At 46.1% G+C, this 26,487-nt stretch overlaps 1 protein-coding gene and 1 non-coding gene across 2 annotated transcripts; both read right to left on the reverse strand.

Moving 5' to 3' along the window:
• Positions 1-7,141: 7,141 nt before the first annotated feature.
• CT55 (cancer/testis antigen 55) lies at positions 7,142-25,584 on the reverse strand. Its single transcript, XM_004778417.2, has 5 exons — positions 25,491-25,584; positions 22,722-22,903; positions 15,739-15,883; positions 8,267-8,379; positions 7,142-7,525 (listed from the first exon to the last, which is right to left on the reverse strand). The coding sequence occupies exons 1-5, from the start codon at positions 25,582-25,584 to the stop codon at positions 7,334-7,336; spliced, it is 726 nt and encodes a 241-aa protein (XP_004778474.2). The 3' UTR covers positions 7,142-7,333.
• LOC123388502 lies at positions 21,636-21,742 on the reverse strand. The gene has a single exon (XR_006602999.1). It is a non-coding gene; the product is annotated as a U6 spliceosomal RNA (small nuclear RNA).
• Positions 25,585-26,487: the final 903 nt, after the last annotated feature.

Below are 26,487 nucleotides of genomic sequence, written 5' to 3' on the forward strand. Positions count from 1 at the left end.
AAATAAGACTCCTCACATCCTCAACATTCACCCTTCCTTCATCCTGCCTTGAGCCTGGAGATGTGTGACCCCATTCAGTACTTTACAGGTGTAAGGAAACAAACAAACAAATAAACAAAAAAACGATTCCAAGGCAGGAAAATAGAAGCCAACCACATCTCTACTTTGCTACTAGAAAGTTTCCAACTTAAGTAGGTCCTAACTGGGACAGAAACATGATGGAATTTTATACAAGTGATGGAAAGAAAAATTCTTTTCTACACTCCAGATCTATCAGCTGGATTAAGAATTAAACTTAGGGGGTGCCTGGGAGGCTCAGTGGTTTAAGCCTCTGCCTTTAGCTCAGGTCATGATCTCAGGGTCCTGGGATCGAGCCCTGCAGGGAGCCTGCTTCCCCCTCTCTCTCTGCCTGCCTCTCTGCCTACCTGTAATTTCTGTCTGTCAAATAAATAAATAAAATCTTAAAAAAAAGAATTAAATTTAGGGGCGCCTGTCTGTCTCAGTCAAAAGAGCATGTGACTCTTGACCTCGGGGTCATGAATTCAAGCCCCACAGTGGGTGTAGAGATGACTTAAATAAATAAAACTTTAAAAAAGAGTTAAATTTGTATGAGACAGATTAACAAAGAAAAAACCCATTATGTGCACATGGAGACCCAATATTGAATTTGAGACCCCCAAAAATGACCAAGTCTTCCTTTTAGAAAAGGAAATAATAAATCTGCAAGGAATTGACAGGACCAAAAAAAAAAAAAAAAAAAAAAACCCTTTGTGAGTTTCAGTGAGGAAGGAATTCTAAACAGATTTGGGCCAGGGTCCTACATTAGTTCAAAGTAACCAAGATTGTTTCTACAGGCTTCTCTGCTCTGAATTCCCCCACCTCTGTCAATAAGGATGTCTCTGGGGTGCCTGGGTGGCTCAGTTGGTTAAGCAACTGCCTTTGGCTCAGGTCATGATCCTGGGGTCCTGGGATGGAGTCCCACATCGGACTCCCTGCTCAGCAGGGAGTCTGCTTCTCCCACTGATCTCTCTCCTCTCATGCTCTCTCTCTCTCAAATAAATAAATAAAATCATTAAAAAAATAAGGATATCTCTTTATTTCTTGGTCCTGGAAGGGCACCTTTCAGATGGGAATTTATTTCTTGCTTTTAGGGGGACACAGGAGGTTCTGGGTGGCCTCTGTTCATGGGCTTTCTCTTAAGCAGCTTTTTTATTTAAAGATTTTATTTATTTATTTGATAGAGATCACAAGTGGGTAGAGAGGCAGGCAGAGAGAGAGGAAGGGAAGGAGGTTCCCCGCTGAGCAGAGAGCGGGACATGGGGCTCCATCCCAGGACCCTGAGGCCATGACCTGAGCCGAACGCAGAGGCTTTAACCCACTGAGCCACCCAGGCGCCCCAAGCTTACCTTAAAAGAAAGATAAAATCTTGGGGCTCCTGGGTGGCTCACTGGGTTCAACGTCTGCCCTCAGCTCAGGTCATGGATGGAGAGACACCCCCCCACCTCCCCCAGCCTCCTGCTCCCTCCTCAGCAGGGGGGTCTGCTCCCTCTCCCTCTGCCCCTCCTCCCTGCTCTCTCCCTCTATGAGAAATAAAATAAAATCTAAAAAAAAATACACTCTGGGAAAAAATCAAGTAAAATCTTTTTTAAAAATGTAAACATTGCTCTGATATAATTAATTCATGCATGGTTTTCCTTTCTGAGTGATTTCCCTACTGTACTACCCTCCGAATGGCTTCCTTTCCCAATATCAGGGATCAGAAACCGAGGTTTTACTTAGTTTTAGCTTTTTTTTCTATCTCCTAGGTATTGTAATATCCTTATTCATTCCATAATCATCACAAGGCACATACAAAGGCCTTAGTAAGGAGAGTACAGACATGTATAAATAGAAAGGAAAATAATGTTGAATCTAATTGTAAAACCCATGGGCCCCCTCAGCACTCTGTGGTTAGCCTGGAGCTTAAGTGGACGCACATTGTGTTCTCACTGTTATGCCTGATTCTGTCTTTGTGGGAGGTTAAAGCTACAGAGAACTGTGTCTTTTGAATAAAACAATATCTGAGGGCACCTGTTTGTGCCATTTGAATCCCCAATGAAGATTCATTTATTTCTTTTTTGAAAGCTTATAACCACCTGGCTGACGGTTCGTGAAATTTGTCCAAAATAAAAGCTGAAAGCAAGACTGTAAAGCAATATATGGAAACTCAATAAATTCATCTGCAGGAACGAACCCGCACACGCACCAAGTATTGTACGTAGAATGAAAACTCAACATGGCTTGCATATAAATGGACCTTTTTTATATTGTGTAGATGCTGCCATAATTAATAAAATAAAGTAATTTAAAAATATTTTACTTATTTATTTGACAGAGAGAGAGAGAAAGAGCACAAGTTGGGGAAGTCGCAGAGGGAGAGGGAGAAGCAGGCTCCCCACTGAACAGAGACCCCCCCCCAATGTGGGGCTCAATCCCAGGATCCCGGGATCATGACCTGAGCCGAAGGCAGAGCCTTAAGTGGCTACACCACCCAGGTGCCCCAAATAAAACCATTTAAAAACAACAAAAACATAAGTCACCTGTGACATCTGGGGACAGATGCAACTGACCTTTCAATTGAGGACACTATTCCTAAAACTAAATACGATATCATAGAAGGAAAGAGTTTATAGTCATAATTTGGTTTTGATGGAACAGAATATGCAAAGAAACACAGGCTTGCAGCTTGCATTGAGCATATAAGGATATCCTTACCTTGTTTGTATACTTGATTTGAAGGAGTCGTGACATGGTGTGCCCTCCCCACAGACACAGCAGGTACAGGCTGAATTGAGTGATCACTGAAGGGACGTGTGCAAGCTGCACTAAGATCTTCTAACTGCCCACTGCCCACCCCCTATGAATGCTCGGAAATGCTCTTGCGCCAGGATCTGTAGGCTTCCTTATGTTGCTTTACACAGTTTCATTCATTGATACTCTCTTTCTTTTTAAAATTTTTTAAAAGATTTTATTGATTGATTGATTTGACAGAGATCACAAGTAGGCAGAGAGGCAGGCAGAGAGAGAGGGGGAGGCAGGCCTCCCACCGAGCAGAAAGCCTGATTCGGGGCTCGATCCCAGGACCCTGGGATCATGACCCGAGCCAAAGGTGGAGGCTTTAACCCACTGAGCCATCCAGGCACCCCTCTATCTTTTTTTTTTTTTAAAGATTTTTATTTATTTATTCGACAGAGAGAGAGATCACAAGTAGGCAGAGCACCAGACAGAGAGAGAGAGGGGGAAGCAGGGTCCCTGCCAAGCAGAGAGCCTGATGTGGGCCTCGATCCCAGGACCCCGAGACCATGACCTGAGCCAAAGGCAGAGGCCTAACCCACTGAGCCAGCCAGGCACCCGATACTATTTCTGAGGTGGGTATAATAATACACATATCAATTAGCTTTTCATACATTTTGAATATGGTTAAAACTGTTGAGTCCATCCTTGATGCTAATATACAAATTATACACTTGGGTGTATGCATTCACTATCCCAAGATACAGCCACTGTATTCCCGTTGTGTGGAAAGCACTTGACCTCCATGCCCCACCATGAAACTCCTACCTGTACTTCAAGGTCCTTTCTTCCATGTGTTCCTTAATAAACATCTTTGAAGCCTCTGCCTTCGGCTCAGGTCATGATCCCAGGGTCCTGGGATCAAGCCACACATCAGGCTCTCTGCTCCGCAGGGAGCCTGCTTCCTCCTCTCTCTCTGTCTGCCTCTGCCTACTACTTGTGATCTCTGTCTGTCAGATGAGTAAATAAAATATTTAAAAAGAAAAAGAATAAACATCTTTGAAATTAACTTCTTAGTCTTTCTATAAACACAGTGGAAGAGAACACAGTGGAAGGGTTACAGGAGTTGAGGCATTTAGAAGATGGATTTAGAAAAGAGGATATATAGAGTCCTGCCATTTGCCTACTGCAATCTGTCTCGAGCCCAAACTCAAGTGTCATAAGACCACTGTTCACCGTCCGTGTCTGGAACTATACCTCGCACTTGCTATATTCCATGTCCTAGTCACTAGGACCAGCTACCTTCATCCAAAAGGACATGAACTACTCTTGAAACATGTCTGCTGCTTTCCTTGTGCTTTACTGTTGTCAATGCTGTTCACTATTTTCTAGAATTTCATCTCTATATTCTTTACAATTCCACTGGTGCCTGTAAAAATCCCATTTCAGGCCAGAGGCAAACCTAAATGTGCAACAGAGGCTTAACCAGAATATACATTAGGGAAGTAAGTGCGCATTAGTTCCAAGCTCCATATGGTATATTGTTTTCCTATAGTATTGAAAAGCACTATTTGCACTGCATCAACCAGAAAGTAATAGGACGAAGGCTCTAGGAATGATGGCTATTTGCTATGAGAATGGTACTGGGCCTTTGCTTTCAGCAAAATAGAGAGAAAAATGGTCATGAATTTTGACTGCCCAGTATCCTCATGTTGGACTAGCAACTTGGATCCACTATCTCATTTAATCCTCAAAATCATGGTCAAGGTTAAGGAGTCTTTATGACCCTTTAAAAAAAAAAGATTTTATTTATTTATTTGACAGTAGGAGAGCAAGAGAGAGAGCACAAGCAGGGGGAGCGGCAGGCAGAGGAAGAAGCCCACTCCTTGATGAGGAGGGAGCCTGATGTGGGAGTGGATCCCAGGACTCTGGGATCCTGACCTGAGCCAAAGGCAGCCGCTTAACCGCTTAACTGACTGAGCCACCCAGGCCCCTGGTGCTTTTTGAATTAAGGTTTTGTTTTTAAGGACCAAGCCCCATGTCAGGCTTCTTGCTCAGCAGGGAGTCTCCTCTGTCTGACCCTCCCCCCTCTGGTGCTCTCTTCCTCTCTCTCTCTCTCACTCCTCCTCTCAAATAAACAAAATATTTTTTAAAAGATTTTATTTGTAAGTAATCTCCACACTCAACATGAGGCTTGAACTCACAACCCTGAGATCAAGAGTCGCATGCTTCACTGACTGAGCCAGCCAGGCGCCCCTCATCTGTTAACTTTTTAAAGCAGTATTGTTACATGCTCAGCTAATGCTGGTGAAAAAGATAAAAAGGCACAGTTCCCGTTTTCACCGGGCTCATGTGTTTGAATCCCTTGCGAACCCATTCTTGGGAGCCGAGGGGAAGCTGAAGTAGGAGCCCCCCAAGACTGACTCTGTCCAGAGAAGGTCTGCTATGCCCCTGAGACAGTGAGCAGGACACCCAAGAACTCTGTATGTTCCTGGCAAGTACTCCCACCTTTGCCTTACACCCAACACTCCCTGCCTCACCACCACGATCGATCTTGAGACCTTCATGTCAATCGCCACAAAAAGCCCGGGAGATCCTGGGACCACACTGCCCCCCCCCACACCTGTTGGGAAGCTCTACTGCAGAACTCCCGGGCCCAGAAACGGGGTGTTGGGTCCCTGAGCTTTCAGGCGACTTATTAAAACCTCATTGCTAACACAGCCCAGACGGATCCTTCCTGCCCCCTGGTCCTGGCACCATGACACCATCCATTCAGGGAGGCCAGGGTGATGCCCTGCCGGGGGCGAGATAGATGGTCAAGGACAGTGGTGAGCCACCATCCGTCTCAAGATCACCCTCCCCACAGGTACCCGGTGGGAGAGTATGGGGGTTGGGAGGTGAGGTGGGAGAATCCATGGCCCCTGAATCTCTCCTGTTCAGTGGTGGGCTTCTCTGGGGTTCCCATGGGGCTGGTGCTGCTTCAGCAGGATGAGTTTCAGGGGGATCTGGAGCTGACCGTGTCCCACTTGCCCCATCCTGTCCCGTGACTCCATGGCTCAGGAAGCCTGAACATGAACAGAAGGCATGAACAGAAGGCAAGCTCAATCAGGGCAAAGGGTTTGGGCCTTTGCATTCAAGGCTGTAACCCTAGGAGCTGACACATAGAAGGCAAACACTATTTCTAGAGTGAATCAATGAGTGATACCTAAAATCTAGAAGACACTGACTCCACCTACTGAGCATAACATGGGGGAACTAACCAGAACATGGCTGGGTCATCTCATGGACCTGTAATGCAAACTCAGATTAACAAAAAAGACTTGGGATGCCTGGGTGGATCAGTGGGTTAGAGCCTCTGCCTTTGGCTCAGGTCATGATTCCAGGGTCCTAGGATAGAGCCCTGCATCGGGCACTCTTCTCTGCGAGGAGTCTGCTTCCTCCTCTCTCTCTTCTTGCCTCTCTGCCTACTTGTGATCTCTGTCTGTCAAATAAATAAATAAATAAAATCTTTAAAAAAAAAAAAAACTTATGGTGAACACCACATTTTAAAAATAAAGGTTCTTGGAGGCGCCTGGGCAGGTCATTGGGTTAAGCCTCTGCCTTCAGCTCACCTGGGATTAAGCCCCAAATCGGGCTTCCACCCCCCGCCCCCCGCTGCTTGCTTCTTTGCCTACTTGTGATCTGTCAAATAAATTAATAAATAAATAAATAAAAATCTTAAAAAAAAAAAAAAGGTAAAGGTTCGTAGGGGTGCCTGGGTAGCTCAGTTGGTTACATGTATGCTTTCATCTCAGGTCATGATCCTGGGGTCCTCGGATTGAGCCCTGAGTTAGGCTCCTTGCTCATCGGGGAGTCTGCTTCTCCCTCTCCCTCTGCCCCTACCCCACATGCCTGCTACTGCACTCTCTCTCTTCCACTCTCTCAAATAAATCTGGCTTCAGGGATGCCTGGGTGGTTCAGTCCGTTAGGTGGCTGGCTGCCTTCGGCTTAGATCTTGATCCTAGCATCCTGGGATCGAGTCCGGCATTGGGCTCCTTGCTCAGCAGGGAGCCTTGCTTCTCTCTCTCCCTCTGCCTGCCAGTCTGCCTGCCTCTGCTCTGTCTCTCTCTCTCTGTCAAATAAATAAATAAAATCTTTAAAATAAATAAATAAATAAATCTGGCTTTAGCTCAGATCATGATCTCAGGGTTATGGGATCAACCCTGCATCAGGCCCTCTGCTTAGCAAGGAGTCTCCATATCCTTCTCCCTCTGCCCCTCCCCACCCCCTACTCATTCTCTCTCTTTCTCAAATAAATAAAGTCTTTAAAAAGATAAACAAAGGATTATGGTAAAAATGTCTTTAATCAATAATGAAAAATGCTGGCCACTCTCCAGAAGGTACACTCCATTTAACCAGCCCACATGGAACTTGAAAGGCTGTGCTTGAATTAACTGTTTAGTTAATTTAGCTTGAATTAACTTAGGCTTACTAAGCTCTTTTTCACAAAACACATTTAAACCAGGCCTTTTGCTAATAAGAAAAGAGAAGACACCCAGGGAACACAAATGCTATTCTCTTATTAGCACCTTTTCACTGGAGTCATAGAAATCGCTCTCCAAGTATAGCAGGACTGGATGCTCTCCACCACGACAGCGTTAACAACATCAGATACTTGAGGTGTGTATCCAGCAGGCAGCTTCAGAGATTCCAAGGTGAAAAAGATGCTATCATCTATCACCCCATTTCTTCCATGGAGGCTAGTAATGCAGACCTGTAATTACAAATAGAACTGTTGATGCAAAAGCACCGTCCGCTGTAACCCGGCCTGCATCTCCTCGATCTCACTTTAATCTGTAGGTCACTCTGTTCCCAGCCTGGCCGCCATGTTGGAAACACCGGGAACACTTTGTAAAACTACCCATGGCGACCTCTACCTCACAGCCGCTAAATCAGAAGCCCTGCAGACCTAGCCCCAGTCGAGGATTAGAAACTTTGCACTAGATATACCACATAATGTCCATTAACCTCTCCAGCGACCGCTGAGGGAGTGAAAGGGATAGAGCGAGAAAGGAATGTGGTGGCCAACAGAAGGCCATTTCTCCACTTCCGGGGTCACATCCCAAGCACCATCTGTCCCTTTGTGCAGACCAACTTTTCCATTCATTTCCACTCTCCAATACCTAAGTCACACTCAGCATTTACCGCAAGCTCTGGTCCCCTTCTTCCCCCCACAATTCCCTCAACAAGATTTATTTTCTGTTCTGGTTGCTCTCAGGGTATTTTAATACCTCCCAAGTAGACTGCCTAATTTAGATCTTAATTATACGTGTGTTGTATAGTATCTTCAGATTGTGTCCATTTAGAAGCACAGTCTGTTCAATAAGGAAAGAGACTCTTCCTTGGCAAAGAATGGTTTTGCCAACACATCACATGGAATCCCGGGAAGCAGCAAAGGTCACTCAAGGAAGGAGAAGCAGAACCCAATAACAAGAGCTACACGCCAACGGACTACCTCATGCACATGCTTATGTCTCTGAGGCTTCACCGACAGGGCTCTTCTGCTCAGTGTGTCCGACGGGGTGCAAAACTCAACTTCTACTCGGTCCCCCTGGTAAGGCTCGAAACCTAAAACAGCCATGGAGAGAAACTGAGTTGAAAGGATCTCTCAGTCTTGGTTATGTTCAGTTTCACAGTCACCTTGACATTATGAGACCCTAAAATAATTTCAATTACATCGAGAGTACATTTTGAACCTTTTAAAACAGGGAACCTTGGAAGTCTTCCTGTCAGAAAGGACATCTGTAGGGGCACCTGGGTGGCTCAGTGGGTTAAGCCTCTGCCTTCAGCTCAGGTCATGATCCCAGGGTACTGGGATCAAGCCCCGAATTGGGCTCTCTGCTCAGTGGGGAGCCTGCTTCCCTTCCTCTCTCTCTGCCTGCCTCTCTGCCTACCTGTGATCTCTGTCTGTCAAATAAATAAAATCTTAAAAAAAGGAAGGATGTCTGTAATCCTCTAGACATCGATTCTCTCTCTGGTTTAACTAAGTCTGTTGGGCATCCCAGGCCAAGCTCTTTGAGAGCAGCACGGAATTTATTAAACCACTGTTCAAGTTTGCAACCACTCTGGAGACGCAGAGAAGTGTGTAAGTCAGGGCACATGTGTCAGTCTGGCTGCCTAGCTTCCAACTACTCGACCTGCAACCTTGGGCAAGTTTCTTAACCTCTTTGTGCTTTGATTCATTCATCTATAAAATGAGAAGCATAACTGTAGGACTTAGCACAGAGAGTTGATGGGAGAATTAATCAGTGCATATAAAACTCACAGAACAGTGCCTGGCACATAGTCAGCCCCAAATACACTCCACAGCCTAAAACTGGCAAGATTCTGCCGGGCTATCAAGTCAGGAGGATCGCTGGGAAATGCAAGAAACTCCAGGTTAGCTTTACCTAATACATTTATAGGCAACTCAACTCCGATGTCTTGTCATGCAGGGTAGAGATTAGTCTGAATGTCCTTGCCATAATGTAAACCTATAACTACTTACTTGTTTAATAATGTGGTAACCCCCGTTTTTAGTTTTCACTAAACCCTTTTGGCAGCAATGAGCAGAAGCATGAATGCATGTTTAGGGAAAATGAGTCATGAAATAATTTTCCAGGAAAGTTGATGAATACACGAATTATATGATTCCTCTGGGCTATGGACTGAATGTGTCCCCCTAAAATTCCTGTGTCAAAGCCCTGACCTCCAGGGTGACTGTAATCAGAGATGGGGCCTCTAAGGAAGTAACTAAGATTAAATGAGCTCCTAAGAAGGGGCACCTGGCCGGCTCAGTCAATAGAGCCCATGACTCTTGATCTTGGGGTCATGAGTTCAAGTCCCATGTTGGGTGTAAACATAAAAAAACAAAGAAAGGGAAACTAATCTGATAGGATTAGTGTCCTTGTAAGAAGGGGCACTGAGGGTTTTGTGCTCTCTCTCTCTCTCTCCCCCTCACACACACTAAGGAAATGTCATGTGAGGACTCCATAAGCTGGTTAAGCATCTGCCTTTGGCTCAGGTCATGATCCCAGAGCCCTAGGATTGAGCCCCATGTTGGGCTCCTCTGCCCTTCCCCCTGCTTGTGCTGTCTGTCTCCCTTTCAAATAAATAAAACTTAAAAAAAGAAAAAATATATTGACTATTGTAAATGCCCAAACTTAGAAAACCAATTTGTTAGTCACACATAATAATTTCTAAAGTCGATTTAACTTTAAGCAAGTGTAACACCGTTTTTTAGCCCCAGAATGACTCAGATTGGACAAGAGAGGATATGGTCACCCCCTATAGCTATAGCTCTAGGAGCGGGGTGCCCTACACAAGCTATGGCCTTTGGTAGATGTATAAAGTCATTGCCAATGTGCAGCCTAGCAATGAGGTATCTAGAGGAATAAACACTCCAACATCTCCCAGTCTACCCTAGTCTCCCAAATCCAATCATAAGAATGTTAGCAGCTGGGGGAACCTGGGTGGCTCAGTGGGTTAAAGCCTCTGCCTTCGGCTCAGGTCATGATCTCAGGGTCCTGGGATGGAGCCCTGCATCAGGCTCTCTGCTCAGCAGGGAGCCTGCTTCCTCCTCTCTCTCTCTCTGCCTGCCTCTCCACCTACTTGTGATTTGTCTGTCAAATGTCTCTGAGGAGCCTGCTTCTCCCTCTGCCTTCTGCACCCCCTGCTTATGCTCGAGCTCTCTCTTTGATAAGTAAAAATAAAGTCTTAAAATGTTACATGGGATTTCCTTTTATTCTTTCAAATGGGCACACAAGTCAATATATTCTTTAAAAAACAAAAGTGTTACTTATTTACGGGAAAGAGTGTGAGTAGGAGAGGGACAAATAATCTGAAGCAGGCTCCCCGCTGAGCAGGAAGCCTGACTCAGGGCTTGATCTCAACCTGCACCAAAGTCACGTACTTAACCGACTGATCCTCCCAGGTGACCCTCAAGCCAGTATATTCTGAAAAATAAAGAGAAAAACCTTACTTGAGACCCCAGGGTTCTAACTCAGACACACTGGTTAGATAAGCATATGTAGGATGTTAGGCACCCTGAAAACTACAGAATGAAATTCCAGCCTTGTGTACTTGGTAGACTCCGCACCCCCGCCCTGAGGCTGAATGCTCTATTCTATTTTAGCATCCTTCATCAAAATGGTTAAGATTTGCTGTTTATTTACCTGAAAAAACATAATCTTGGACCCATTCCTGATGTTAACCATTTCCAACAAGCAAACACTCATGAACCTAAACCCTCTCACCCTTGTCTGCAAAATGGGGCAGGTCACCACCATCCTGTGAAGCAGGTCACCACAAATGGGATCTTGGGCTTGGAAGCACCCATTCGAGCACCTCCACTGACATAGAAACACCTCTGAGTTCTGAACGGAAGAACACACAGGCTCAGCTACTCCCTCTTCCGTGCTCCAGGCTCTCATGGTCTCCACAGATTCACTTCCCACTTCTTCCTCAACCCACTCTTAGCTGTTTCCGTCACTACCCCATCCTACCAGAACCAACTGCATCCGGGCTACCTCAAAAGGTTCTCAACAGGAGTAAATCTAGTGTAAATAACGAACCTAACACAGGACCACATCGTACCCCAGGGATCCTCCTGGCACTTACAATCCCATCTCATACCACCCCTCGTTCAGGTCATAGCACACAAGCTCACCACACTGCCCTGTCCATCCTTCAGTTCCTACGACAGGCCATGGATTTTCCCACCCTAGGACTTTTACAGTGACTCTCCCCTGATTTAAGTGTTTTCCCCAGCCAAACTCCTCCCTCAGGTCCAAGTCATTTCCTCAATGAGGCTTTCCCTAATCTGATACCAATAGCAAACCCCACCCAGCCCAGCCCACCCCACTCCCAGTACTGTCACAGTACCTGGTTCAAGTCCTGGAGAGGAGAAGATACTCTGGAACTCTCTCTCTTTTGGCAGCGGTGGGGGGACTCACTCACTTGCTGCCCATCTGAGATCTACCTCATCAGAATGCAAATATTAGGAAAACAGTACCTGGGACAGGGCTAAGCACTCAAATATTCTGTTGCATGAACATCTACAAGAAAAGAATATACACTGAGTCCCCACCCACCATGTGGGATGAGAAAATTTAACAATTTTTCCATCTTTTAGATTCCCATTATTTTTTTTAAAGTTTTTATTTATTTGAGAGAGAGAGAGAAAGAGAGATTGGGGGCAGGGGCAGATGGAGGGAATCCCAAGCAGACTCCCCACTGACGGTGAAGCCTGAGTTGGGGCTTGATCTCAGGACCCATGAGATTATGACCTGAGCTGAAATCATGAGTTGGACCCTTAACCGACTGAGCCACCCAGGCATCTCAATTCCAATTATGTATTTGGTTTTAGATTTATTTATTTATTTATTTTAGAGAGAGGGAGTAGGGGAGGGAGCAGAGGGAGAGGGAGAGGGAGAAAATCTCAAGCAGATTCCCCACTGAGCATGGAGCCCCACACGGGCTTGACCCCCACAACCCTGCGATCGTGACCTGAGCCGAAATCAAGAGTTGGGTATCAGGGGTGCCTGGGTGGCTCAGTGCATTAAAACCTCTGCCTTCGGCTCAGGTCGTGGTCCCAGGATCCTGGGATCGAGCCCCACATCGGGCTGTCTGCTCCGCAGGGAGGCTGCTTCCTCCTCTCTCTCTGCCTACTTGTGATCGCTGTCTGTCAAATAAATAAATAAAATCTTTAAAAAAAAAAAAGAGAGTTGGGTGTCAGTCACTTAACCAACTGAGCCCCTCCCATTACATTAAATCGGAATTTATCTTTGGTCTTTTTCCTTAGGTTTCATAATCAGATTAACATCAGCTCTTCTGACAATGCTAAGTATGACTGATTAGGTGCTCAGGCCTTTCTAATACATTCTTCTTTTCCACTCTCCAGAGGTCTATTATGCTGATTCACTCAATTTAATTTTGCCGCAGTAAAACCTTTCGCCTGTGCTCTGGGTGCCGCCTCTTTTATGCCTCAGGGCCCTGGTTACGTCAGTCCTTCCCACTCTTTCCTGCACCTTCCATCACTACCTTTGGCATTAAAAACACTTTCAAGTGTTTCCCATCTTGAGATGAATTCTCCTAGGGAGGGCTACCGTTGGTGGCGCCTTCCTGTTGGCATGGTTACACGGACTGGGAAATTGACTTCAGAGTTTAGCAATCCCAGGGGCCTTTTCTCCTTGAACGAGCTATTTCTAACTAAACGTGTCTTAAAATCCCAGCTGTCACCAATAATCATCTCTGGGGACTTCCACGGTTACCAACTACAGTCAAGTCCTGACTTTTTTTTTTTAAGATATTATTTATTCATTTGACAGAGAGAGAGATCACAAGTAGGCAGAACAGCAGGCAGAGAGAGAGGAGGAAGCAGGCTCCCCGCTGAGCAGAGAGTCTGGCACAGGGCTCAATCCCAGGACCCCGAGATCATGACCTGAGCTGAAGGCAGAGGCTTAACCCACTGAGCCACCCAGGTGCCCCAAGTCCTGACTTTTATTTTTTAATTTTTTTTTAAGATTTTATTTATTTATTTGATAGAGAGAGATCACAAGTAGGCAGAGAGGCAGGCAGAGAGAGAGAGAGAGGAGGAAGCAGGCTCCCCGCTGAGCAGAGGGCCCGATGCGGGACTTGATCCCAGGACCCTGAGATCATGACCCAAGCTGAAGGCAGCGGCCTAACCCACTGAGCCACCCAGGCGCCCGTCAAGTCCTGACTTTTAAATCTCAGGAAAATGAAGTGGAAAGCTGCCTGGTATGGCTGAATCAACTTCCCCCTTTGGTATTCAAGCTACACAACAACTGGTTGGGCTTAAACAGGTACCAAAGTCTTACTTCTATTTGTCTTTCCAAAGCTAGCCTGGCAGAGGGTGGCAAAGTATAGAGTCTGGCTAGGAAAGCATCTTACCCAGGCAGCCCTCCCCAAGTCTCCCCACAGCGGGTGGTCATTCTGTCTTCCCTGCTCAGTAATGTTGTTTTCATCATGTTCTTTCAATGTACCCACATGTCCTAGGGAACCTGTGTGGCTCAGCTGGCTAAGTGTCTGCCTTTGGCTCAGGTCATGATCCTAGGGTCCTGGGATCAAGTCCCACATGGGGCTCCTTTTTTTCAAAGATTTTATTTTTTTTTTAAGATTTTACTTATTTAACAGAGAAAGATCACAAGTAGCCAGAAAGGCAGAGAGGCAGGGTTGGGGGCAGGGGTGAAGCAGGCTCCCACTGAGCAGAAAGCCAGATTCGGGGATCGATCCCAGGACCCTGAGATCATGTCCTGAGCCAAAGGCAGAGGCTTAACCCACTGAACCACCCAGGCGCCCCTCACATCAGGCTCCTTGCTTGGCAGGGAGCCTGCTTCTCTCTGCCTGGTGCTCCCTATGCTTGGCTTTTTCTCTCTCTCTGACAAGCAAATAAATCAAATCTTTAAATAAATAAATAAATAATCTTTTAAAAAATGTGCCTACACATCCATCTCTCCCAATTAGACTATGAACCCTTTACACACAGGGTTTACAAGTCTTACTTGTCTTGTCTTGCCACTACCAAGCACTACATCACGAGCTGAGTTAAACTCAACTAGATAAACAAATTAAGAAATAATTGCTTTAGGCATGAAACAACACACTGTTAGACCTGATAATTACAAACAGAATTCAACAATAGTACACACACACTCACACACACCCAGAGCAAGTGCTAGGGGAGGTCATCAAGAGGATGTGACCACCAGCTGACCCAGGAAGAGGAGCCTGGGGGTTTGGGGGCTCCTCACCCCCTGCCCTGTCCTGGGAATGTATGTTCTAGCCCTCCAACTCCCGCAGGTGGAAGTCAAAGCCTGTAGAGAGTAAGGTGTGGCAGAGACAATCTGGACCATATAGGTGACTGAACTCAATTAAGGCATTTATGTCAACTTCTAATATTCTGGCAGATGGGTGCAAAGATCTACTCCTTTTGTGTCCCCCCCCCAGACAAGCTTCGTTTGTAAGTTCCCTTGCTTATTACACCAGCCACCCACCAATCAGGAGTGGCCTGCCCCTTTCCCTGGTCTCTCTGGGCCCTCCATGTATGGTGCTGGGGGCCGGGCAGAGGGGCAGGCAGAGTTTGCAAATGAACAGAAAGGTATAAGACTAACTCCAAACTTGGTTTTAAGGCATTTGAAATAATTTTTTAAAAAGACTTTATTTATTTATTTGACAGAGATCCCAAGTAGGCAGAGAGATAGGCAGAGAGAGAGGAGGAAGCAGGCTTCTTCCTGAGCAGAGAGCCTGATGCAGAACTTGATCCCAGGACACTGAGATCATGACCTGAGCCAAAGGCAGAGGCTTAACCTGCGAGCCACCCAGGCGCCCCTGAAATAATTTTTAAAAAACAGTATCCCTGTGCAGTGCCTGGGGGGCTCAGTTGGTTGGACATCCGACTCGTGGTTTTGGCTCAGGTTGTGATCTCAGGGTCCTAGGAATGAGTCCCACATGGGGCTCCGCACTCAGTAGGGAGTCTGCTTCAGGATTCTCTCTCCTTCTCCCCCACTTGCTCTCTCTCTAAAATAAATAAATAAATCTTTAAAAAATTCAAATAAAAGAAAAAGAATATCCCTGTGGACCTGTATTATTTTTCAGTTAGATTAGAAATTCAGTGCCTATATGAATGGGAAAATGACACAAAACTAGCAACCACATCCAATAAATGAAATGTCAACAAATGACAGCCTCAGTTTCTAAGAACATTATGTCAGCTTTCCCTTGCTGCACATTATTTTCGATTTCTAAGGCCCACCTCAAGTACCAAAGAGCCTCTGATTGGAGCCAAGGACACTAGAGAAGTAGTTCAAATCCAAAAATCCTCTTGCCAAATGGATTTCCTGGAAATGGTACCGGTAACCATCTCCAAAGCCAGTCGATAAAATTAAAAGGCAAAACCGAATTTTAAATGTTGAACCATGTAAACTGTACCTTTACAAACGACATCTAGAGAGAAGTAGGTTGTGTGATCAATGTAGTTAGCGCCTTCCACGACAGTGGAAACACAGCCAAATGAAACTCTAGCATAGGAGTCCGGGGGCCCATTGCCATGGCAACTGTCACAGAGCGCATCCACCTGTGAGAAAAGGAAACCATTCCAGCAAACATAACGCAGTTTGAAAAAGCAGAAACATGCTTAAATCACTGTCATTCCAGAAGTGGTTGAAACAAGTATAATAAACAGTTCACCTGACAAATGTATCACAGGCATGAGATGATGAAAATAATGAATGAGCTTTTTATCTTTTATTACTTTATTTTTTAGAGCAGTTTAGGAATACTGAGCTGAAATTTCCCATACATTCTGCCCCTCTGTCCTTAGTGTGCCCTATTACTAGCACCTTGCACTGTTGGACTGGTCCATCTCTGTCATTGATGAACTGATACTGATACCGTATCTTTAAAGTCCACAGTTTATTTTTTTAAGGTTTTATTTATTTATTTACCAGAGAGAGAGAGAGAGAGCACAAGAGAGCACAAGCAGGGGGAGCAGCAGGCAGAGAGAGGGGGGAAACAGGCTCCCCAATGAGCAGAGAGCCCCATGTGGGGCTCGATCCCAGGACCCCGGGATCATGACCTGAGCCTGAGGCAGATGTTTAACCCCCGAGCCACCCAGACGTCCCTAAAGTCTATAGTTTAAATGAAGGTTCACTCTTAGTGTTATCTGTCATATTTATTTTTTAAGATTTTATTTATTTTGAGAGTGAGCTGGGGGAGGGGCAGAGGCAGAGGGAGAGAATCTTTTTTTGTGTGCGTGGGAGAGAGAGAATCTCCATGCCCAGTATGGTACCCGATGTGGGGCTCAATCTCACGAACCTGAAATCATGACCTGAGCCAAAATCCAGAGTCTGATGCTTAACTGACTGAACCACCCAGGCGTCCCTGTTCTGTCATATATATTTTAAATGTGTCTAAAAACATACTTTGTGTACCAACCAAGTTCAATGCCCTGATAGTACTAGATTCAAAGGTAGGAGATATACTGTTCCTGCCCTCTAGCAAGTCACAATCCAGGGGGAATAAAAGACAAAAATCAATTATTCAGTGTAAGTTCTGACAAATGATAAAACCAAGTGCAATGTAGGCTTCTGGGAATTCCCAGTAAGGAGAGAATTTCAGATGAAAGAACATAGGACACAGTCTTGGAGAGAGTGGCATCGGACATGGGCTGTGAGAGAGGAGAATGATTTTTAGCCGGCAAATGGAGCAGGGTTAAGGACAGGGGTAGGAAGATGGCAGGAGGAGAGAGACAACACATTCCAAATTAGAGGAGCAAGGAAGAAAACTAAGATTCCAGATCAGTGCACCCAGAGGGCAAAACATGAAATATACAGTTGGGAAAATAACATGGGAAGGGAGAAGCTCTAAAACGCAAAGACTTAATTTATCTACAATAGGGGGGCATTCAAAACCTTTATTCCTGGAAGTACAGTGCCTTCATTTTGTATTTTGTTTTTCTTCTTCTTCTTTTTCTTCTTCTTCTTCTTTTTTTTTTTTTTTTTTTGAGAAAGAAAGAGCGTGCGTATATGTGGTGGGGACGGGAGGCAGAGGGAGAGGGAGAGAGAGACTCTCAAACAGGCCCCTCCCTGAGCACAGAGCCCCATGTGGAGCCTGAAGCAGAACCTCATGCAGGTCTGGGACCCCACCACCCTGAGATCATGACTTGAGCCAAAATCAAGAGTTGTCCTCTTAAGTGACTGAGCCACCCAGGCGCCCCTTTTCTTTTCTAACTGTGAAAATAATACATATTCATTATAGAAATACATGAGACAGAGAAAGAAGCAAAAAACTACCCATAATTCACAAATCTACTACCTACCTAAAGATAAACACTGACCCCATTCTGGTACTGACCCTGCTGCAGATGTCTGTACTATCCATAAATATCTATGCACTTTTAAAAAAAGATTTTACTGATTTATTTGACAGAGAGAGACACAGCAAGAGAGGGAACACAAGCAGAGGGAGTGGGAGAGGGAGAAGCAGGCTTCCTGCCAGGACCCTGGAATCGTGACCTGAGCCGAAGGCAGGCACTTAACAACTGAGCCAACCAGGTGGCACTCTACGCACTGTTTTAAGGGAAAATTTAGTATTTATATGTATTATTGATTTATTACCAAATGATTGCAAATGTCAATAGACTGTTGACACATTATTTTATTTTTTTAAGATTTTATTTATTTATTTGTCAGAGAGAGGTAGAGGGAGAAGCAGACTCCCAGCTGAGCAGAGAGCCTGATGCAGGGCTCGATCCTAGGGCCCTGGGATCATGACCTGAGCCGAAGGCAGAGGCTTTAACCCACTGAGCTATCCAGGCGCCCTCATTAGGTTTCTAATGGAAACTTGATCCATAGAGGTGTCAATTCATTGTCATGGGGCTTTTGTTTTTGTTTTTAATAGCCTAAGTCACAGCCTATTTCCATTTCTCTGTCTGTGCATTTCCAGCTGCCAAGGTCAATCTCATGGTCAGTTCCCCCTCATTCATTTTCAGTGAGGAATTAAGCACCAGGCTCCCAACTACGGCCCCACCACCACTTCTGTCAATATCCAAATGGATGACCTCGAAGACCCCGTGTCCTCTCTGTTCCTGACTCTCTACTAACCACCACACGGAGTAACCATGCCTTCTCACAATCTGAACCTAGCTGCCCACACCTGGAACACTGGTAGGCTATTTTTTAAATTATGCAAATATTTTATGTTCATTAATGCAGAAACAGTGAACACAGATGTTTTCTCTGAGCAAATAAAGGCCACTGGACAAAGCCTCCTGTATCAACTTCCTGGCACCTGGATTTCTCTGCCTTCCCTACAATAGTGGAGGGTCACCCAAGCCCCTTACCCAAGACCAATGCCCCAGCTGGGCACACGGTACCACTCTGTCTTGTCTCTGTGTCTTCCCTCTATATCAACAATCAACAATTTTTCCTCTTCTTTTTTTTTAAATATTTTACTTATTTGACAGAAAGAGACAGAGCAAGAGAGGGAACACAAGCAGGGGGAGTGGGAGAGGGAGAAGCAGGCATCCCACTGAGCAGGGAGCCTGATGTGGGGCTTGATCCTAGGACCCTAGGATCATGACCTGAGCCATAGGCAGACGCTTAAAGACTGAGCCACCCAGGCACCCCAATTTTTCTCTTTCTAATAAATCCACATACAAACATTCTCTAGACCTTCCTCTTTTTTTCTGGTAAGTATCTGTGAATTTTATCGAGTTTATCTTAAACTTATGATCACCTCAAAAACCAAAAGTTTTAAAATATCCTTTTCATCCAGAAGTAGTCTGGCTTTCCATTCAATCAGTTCTCTTTTTATTGCCATCAGGAATATTTTGTAGCTGTCTTCATTTTTATTTTGTTTTATTTTTATTTTCTTAATTCCAGTACAGGTGATCTACACTGTTCTATGAGCTGCAGGCATACAACACAGTGATGCAATTCCATACATTACTCACTGCTCATCATAAGGGTACTCTTAGTCCTTCTTTTTAAAAAAAAAAAATCTCTGGGGCGCCTGGGTGGCTCAGTGGTTAAGCCGCTGCCTTCGGCTCAGGTCATGATCTCAGGGTCCTGGGATCGAGTCCCGCATCAGGCTCTCTGCTCGGCAGGGAGCCTGTTTCCCTCTCTCTCTCTCTCTCTGCCTGCCTCTCCGTCTACTTGTGATTTCTCTCTGTCAAATAAATAAATAAAAAAATCTTTAAAAAAAAAAATCTCCCTTGATCCTATTTCTCCTTCAGTCTCATTTCTTTGCTCCTCCTCCCAGCAAAAGACATTTAAAGATTCGTCTATACTCACCTCCCCATCTCCCATCAGCTCCTCACTGCTCTCCTATCAGGCCTTATATCTCCAATATGCCTCTGAAACTGCTCTTAAAATCACCAGCAAGGTTATCAAATCCAACAGTCCATTTGCTCCGCTCCCATCACTCAACCTCTTAGCATTTGATCCAACTGGAAAACCTTGCCTGGCTTCTATGTGACCTCCCTCTCCTGGAGAGGCTCCATCTCAGCCTCTTCTGTTAACATTCACTTCCTGTTTCCTATCCTTGAACTGAATATACCAAGTTACAGACATAGTGTCCGTCAGTATCTCAAGCTTAACATGGACAAAACTTAATATATTCTGAACTTCCCAGAAAAAAAACTGCACTCCCCCCCATCTTCTACATCTCAGAAAATGGCAAGTCCGCTCACCTGCACAAGATGGGCACATTCCAGTATATCAAAATTAAGTTGCACGGGCACCTGGGTAGCTCAGTGGGTTAAAGCCTCTACCTTCAGCTCAGGTCATGATCTCGGGACCCTGGAATCGAGCCCCACATCGGGCTCTCTGCTCAGCAGGGAGTCTGCTTCCTCATCTCCCTCTCTCTGCCTGCCTCTCTGCCTACTTGTGATCTCTCTCTCTGTCAAATAAATAAATAAAATCTTTTTTAAAAAAGTTGAACTGCACAAAGTCAAAAGAGTCTTGGAGGAAATACTGGCAAAACATTCATATGAGGGGTGCCTGAGTGGCTCAGTTGGTTAAGCATCTGTCTTTGGCTCCAGTCACGATCCCGGGGTCCTAGGATTAAGCTCATGTTGGCGGGGGGGGGGGTCGTCCCTGCTTAGTGGGAAGCCTGCTTCTCCCTCTCCCACTCCCCCTGCTTGAGTTCCCTCTCTTGCTGTGTCTCTCACTGTCAAATAAATAAATAAAATCTTTAAAAAAATAAAATTTAAAAAAGCTCACATGAGAAATTTCCCAACAAAGCTCTCATTCCCATAACATAAATAGCTCTAATGCTCATACTGTGGAAATGGCTCTCAGAAGAGAAACGTTGCTGTACTCTCCCCAACACTCACAGAAATGCAAAATAAAATTGTGAGACTGTTTTTTTTTTTTTCAAGATTGGCAAATATTTCAAAGATTGAAATATTTCCATCCTTCTTAATATTGGCACATTTTCCACAGCCTGCTGTTGACAGTGCTAATTGGTAAAATAAAGTTGAAGCATAATTTGATGATGGTATCTATTAAAATGGTAAGTATCAGGGCACCTGGGTGGCTCAGTGATTAAGCATCTTCCTTTGCCTCAGGGTATGATCCTGGGGTTCTGGGATGGAGCCCCGCATCAGGCTCCTTGCTCAGGGGGAAGCCTGCTTCTCCCTCTCCCACTCCCCCTGCTTGTGTTCCCTCTGTTGCTGTCTCTCTCTCTGTCAAACAAATAAATAAATAAAATCTTTAAAACATGGTAAATATCGTCACTGAGGTGACAGTTGCATGACTAAATGCAACTACATTTACTAAAACGTCCAGGAACTACATTTACTAAAAACGTCCAGGAACTATGCCTTTAAAATTGGAGAATCTTGGGGTTCCTGGGTGGCTCATGGGGTTAAGCATGTGACTCTTGGTCTCAGCTTAGGTCTTGATATCAGGGTTGTGTTCAAGCCCCGTGGGGAGCCTACTTAAAAAGTGGAGAATCAGGGGATTTGGAGGGTAGGAAAAGAATCAATGAAACAAGATGGGATCTGGATGGAGACAAACCATAAGAGACTCTTAATCTCACAAAACAAACTGAGAGTTGCCAGGGGCAGGGGGGTAAGGAGAGGGTGGTGGGGTTATGGACATTGGGGAGGGTATGTGCTATGGTGAGTGCTGTGAAGTATGTAAACCTGGCGATTCACAGACCTGTACCCCTGGGACTAATAATACTTTATATATTTACAAAATAAATAAATAAATAAATAAATAAAAATAAAAATATTTTTAAAAGTAGAGAATCTTATGGTATGTCTGTTGTACCTCAATACTGCTCTTTTTTTTTTTATTTTTTAAAAGATTTTATTTTTAAAAAATATGGAACGCTTCACAAATTTACATGTCATCCTTGCACAGGGGCCATGCTAATCTTTTCTGTACCATTCCAATTTTAGTATATGTGCTGCCGAAGCGAGCACAATACTGCTCTTTTTAAAAAAAATGGTTAAAATGGGATGCTTGAGTGGCTCAGTCGGGTAAGTATTTGCCTTTGGCTCAGGTCATGATCTCACAGTCCTGGGATTGAGCCCCACATTGACCTCCCCTTGGGCTCCTTGCTCAGTGGGGAACCTGCTTCTCCCTCTCCGCACCCCCCCCCAATTCTCTATCCCTGTCTGTCTCTCAAATAAGTAAATAAAATGTTTAAAAAAATTGGTTAGGGCACCTGGGCGGCTCAGTTGGTTAAGCGACTGCCTTCAGCTTAGGTCATGATCCTGGAGTTCCAGGATCAAGTCCCACATCAGGCTCTCTGCTCAGCAGGGAGTCTGCTTCTCCCTCTGGCCCTCTCCCCTCTCTCATGCTCTCTTACACTTTCTCTCAAGTACATAAATAAAATCTAAAAAAAAAAATTGGTTAAAATGCATGTCTGTTCACCTAGAAATTACAGTTCAACAAAATCAACAATCCTTTACAAGGCTGAAAAAAAGAAGTAGCAGAATAATATAGACTCTAGGGGCACCTGGGTGGCTCAGTGGGTTAAGCCTCTGCCTTTGGCTTGGGTCATGATCTCAGGTCCTGGGATCTGAGCCCACATCGGGCACTCTGCTCAGCAGGGAGCCTGCTTTCCCCTCTCTGCCTGCTGCTATGCCTACTTGTGATCTCTCTCTGTGTGTCAAATAAATAAATAAAATATTTTTAAAAATAATAATATAGACTCTAGTAAGTTATTATCGCTAACCACATTTTTAAATGCTGAAGTCTAGATATACAATTTATATTTTTGTAAGCAGAAACCACTACAAAGCTAAGACCAAGTATCCCACACAAGGCAGTGAAGTGGACTTCAAATCTCAGTGTCTACCCGCCAGACCAGGTCATCTCAGAGAGGCCGAATAACTAGAAGCAAGGCTGAAAGTCCCCCAGGCATAAAGTCGGTCCCCAAACTCATACTAATCTTACTTTGATTGCTTTCAATCCATATGTTTTATCTTTTCCCACAATGGCAGTGACTTCTTGTCCAACCTTCAGAGGGACATCACCAGTCACGACATCACTACTGAAGTAGATTAAGTCATCAATCAAACCATAATCACTATAGATATTCGTCACAACTCCTTGTACAGTTTTCAACCTGGTGCCACCTAAGAGATGGGGAAACAAAACATTCCATTAGTTAATGTCCAAAGCGAATTACACATGAGAAGTAAGCCCTACCACAGGAAGTCCTGGTAGACAACGATCTAAATCAAGAAAGAAATTGGATGTAGCTTGAGATACGGATGCCTGTGACAGAGAACATAGTGATTAAGTGTTTGGGAGACAGAACGCTCACGTTGAAAGGTTGGTGCCACCATTTCTCTGTATGGCACAGTGGCCCAATGCCCTTGGTAGAGGAGCTCCGCTGGAGAAGGCAGAGTCTGGAACCTGCCTGCCTGGCCGGGAACACAGCTCTTCCCTTTACCATCTGTGTAACTCTGGGCACATTTCCTAACCTCCCAGAATTTGTTTTCATCTGTAAAACCAGGGCATTACTAATGTCTGCCTAGGAGAGTAGATCTTAAATGTTCTCATTGCGCACACACACGTGATAATTACATAAGGTGACGGATGGGTTAATGAACCTTACTGTGCAATCATTTCACAATATATACAGATAGCAATTCATCACCCGCACCTTAAACTTACAGTGTTATACATAATTATTTCTCAATAAAATGGAGGGGGAAAGGGTTGTTTTAATTAGGAACTGACACATCTGTGTCAACAGCTTAAAACCGTGACTCCCTCCCTCTCGTTAGAGCTTACATGTTAGTTGTTGTCATGGTTTCTGCATCTAGAGCGTCTTTAAACAGCCATTATTGTTACTGAATTTTATCCTTATCAACAAGAGCAGCAGAATCAGGGGGGATTATGCAAACATCTCACCAGACAAAAGCACATAAAGAGATCTGAGGGTTTAAATCTAGCCCAAATGCACATCCAAAACACTCAGATTTATTTTTTTTTCCTCAACACAGCTAGTAAGCCATAATTTGGGATCTGAACCTAGAGAGTAAGTCTGAAGAGCCCATTACGAACCACAAAGCTTCAGTGCCTGCCCAAAAATGAGACTGGGAGAAACAGACAAGGAGGCTGGGAGAAACACTGATTATAATTGATTATGGTTTCAAGAAGCCAAAAAAAAAAAATATCTGAGAACTTTTATTTAAAGATTTTATTTATTTGAGACAGACTGTGCCCCACGGATGAGGGACAAGGGCAAAGGCAGAGGGAGAAGCAGACTCTGTGAGCAGGGAACCCAAGTCGGGGCTCGATCCCAGAACCCCGGCCTCACGATCTGAGCTGACGTCAGCCGCTTAACCGACTGAGCCACCCAGGCGCCCCCTGAAACCTTTTAAAATGGGTCAAATTCGTCATGACAAGTCATAAAACATAAGAAAAGTGAAAGCGCCAAGAGGGACTGACAACTGCCCCTTAGGCTCAAGAAAGTATGTCAGAAACTCTTCTGTATTGCCCCATGGGCAAAAATACGGCAAACAGGGGTGCCCGAGCGGCTCAGCTGGTTGGGCATCTGCCTTCTGCTGGGGTCGCGATCCTGGAGTCCTGGGATCGAGCCCCGTGCCGGGATCCCTGCTCGGCGGGGAGCCTGCTTCTCCCTCTCCCTCTCTCTGTTAAATAAAATCTTTAAAATAAGTGCGGCTGACGGATGCAACGGCGAGAGCTTCCGGCTCAAGCTAAGCAGCAGCCTTCCGCAGCCCACTCCCCTGAGACTCGGCCTCCTCTGCGGCTCTCACACTCCGGGGGGAGAGGAGCTGCCGGCAGATTCAGGCACCTGGCAGGACGGGGCGCTGCTGGGGGGGATGACACCGACCACAGAGGGGACCCTCCTGAGCCCGCCGTGCTCATCCTGCAGAAGGAGGCGGGGGGCGAGGGGAGCCACAGGAGGAAATGGCTGCTGGGCCTCGGGGTCTGGGTGACTCCAGCCGGGTGCCCGCTCTCCCCTGGGCATGTGTCCCCTGCCCCCCGCTGTAACCGGGACGTGAGGATGCTCCCACTTCCCTGCGGGGTTTTCCGAGGGCCACGTGGCAGTAATGCTCGGACGGCCCTGAGGCTTGACAGAGACGCGGGCTCGGCCCATCGGATTCATGCTTCAGAGCAGGACTGCCGCCAACCCCGGCGAAATTCTCGGTGTTCACGGGTGCCCCCCGACACAGCAATGCCTGCCCTGGTGTCCCCTGAGTCACCACCCCCTCAGTCCCCGACTCTGGGGCAGGATTTCAGGATATAAAGGGCAGCCCCTTCCATGTGGCCCCAGGCCTGCTTCCAGCGACTGACCTAGGACTTGATCACTTGGCTTCAAATACGCGCGTGTTTAAGAAACAAAATCGAATGCACCCGCTAATCTGGGTGATCCACTGCTAGTGGAAATATGAGAAGGAATCCGTTGTACCTTACATAACATATGCACAACGTTAAGTTCCAAAGGCACGGGGGCGGAGAGTGCAAGGGTGGGGCATGGCTCCCCAGGGGCCTTCTCTGTCTACACCACCATGGATCACTTTGGACGGGAGGGTTCTGGGTATGCTCAGGGACTCCGGGATGCCTCTTCCCACAAGGAGGCGCTGCCACGCCCATGCAGCCCCCTTCTGAGCGCCTGAGGCTCTGAATCAGAGGAGGGGAGCACCCTTAGGTGCAGGCCTCTGAGAGGGAGAAGACGAAAATGAATACCTTCCAAAAGCCTCATATGCTGCTCCCTCTCGGCCTCCGACGAGTCCACCCTCCTCCGGAAGAAGGCAAGAACTCTGGAAATAAACCGAAGCATGGTCGCTTCGTCAGGGCAGCCCAGGCCCCTCAGAGACAGCGCCAAGCTCTCTTCTGTGTGAGTCTCTGCCACCGGTCGCACTTTGATCGCAGCTGCTAGTCAGACGCCGCGCCCAGCCCTCCGCACCACCATACGTCTAGCCGAGGGTCTACGAGAACCTTGATGAGGGCAGAGACCCGAGGGCCTCAACCTGCCGCGTGCCCACCGCCCAGCCAATGGGGGCGTAGTGCGCTCAGTGGAAGCCACCCAGAGGCTGTGAGCTGATGGGCGGGACTTCGTGGCTCCTCCCACCACAGGCGAGGGCGGAAATGTGGTGGCCCACCAGGAATCACTTCTTAAAATAGAGGGTCTCTGTGCACTGCCGCGGGGAGGGCCTGATTCCTGTCTTGGAAGGTGGCCAGGCAACTTGCCCCAAAGTTGGAGGCAGGCCCCCAGACTCTGGCTCCCGGGTGTGGGACCCCCATTCCTCACTGCGTGAATGATTTTCTCTTCCTTGGCCTCTAAGCCCCCTGCACCACCAGCCCCCATCAGCCCTACCTCCTCACCCCTGCACCCATTCCACGGGAAGGTCAGTGGTCAACTCTAAGCTACGGCTTTCAGTTCAGTGTTCAGTGATACCACAGATACGGTGGAAAAGCCGAACTTGCATGTCTGCATGGGTCTCAAGCCATAGGCTGTGTCTTGCTCTCCTTGGAAGGGAGCCAACGGTGCCAAAACACTCACTATGGGGCTGACAGCCACTTTTAAGTACAATATGGAGATGAGGATGGCTGGGTCAGGAGGGCCGGGTGATGGAGCACGAGGCAGGGGACCAGGCGGACATTACATTAAGAATATTAGTTGAAAAAAAAAATAAATACTGTAACAGCAAAATGAGTTTATTTGGGAACAGCAGACCAGTTG

Source organism: Mustela putorius, unplaced genomic scaffold (genome assembly GCF_011764305.1).
Source record: "Mustela putorius furo isolate JIRA1106 unplaced genomic scaffold, ASM1176430v1.1 tig00003899_pilon_pilon_pilon, whole genome shotgun sequence".
NCBI lineage: Eukaryota > Metazoa > Chordata > Mammalia > Carnivora > Mustelidae > Mustela > Mustela putorius.

Bases quoted from the DNA above. Each gene is read 5' to 3' on its own strand.
- CT55 (XM_004778417.2), bottom strand. From the start codon at position 25,584: ATGCTTCGGTTTATTTCCAGAGTTCTTGCCTTCTTCCGGAGGAGGGTG. The intron at 15,884-22,721 runs GTAAGATTAGTA...CTTTTCTCACAG, and splicing joins ATGGATTGAAAGCAATCAAA to GTGGATGCGCTCTGTGACAG. The intron at 8,380-15,738 runs GTACAGTTTACA...TGGCTGTTTTAG, and splicing joins TCTAGATGTCGTTTGTAAAG to GTTTCGAGCCTTACCAGGGG.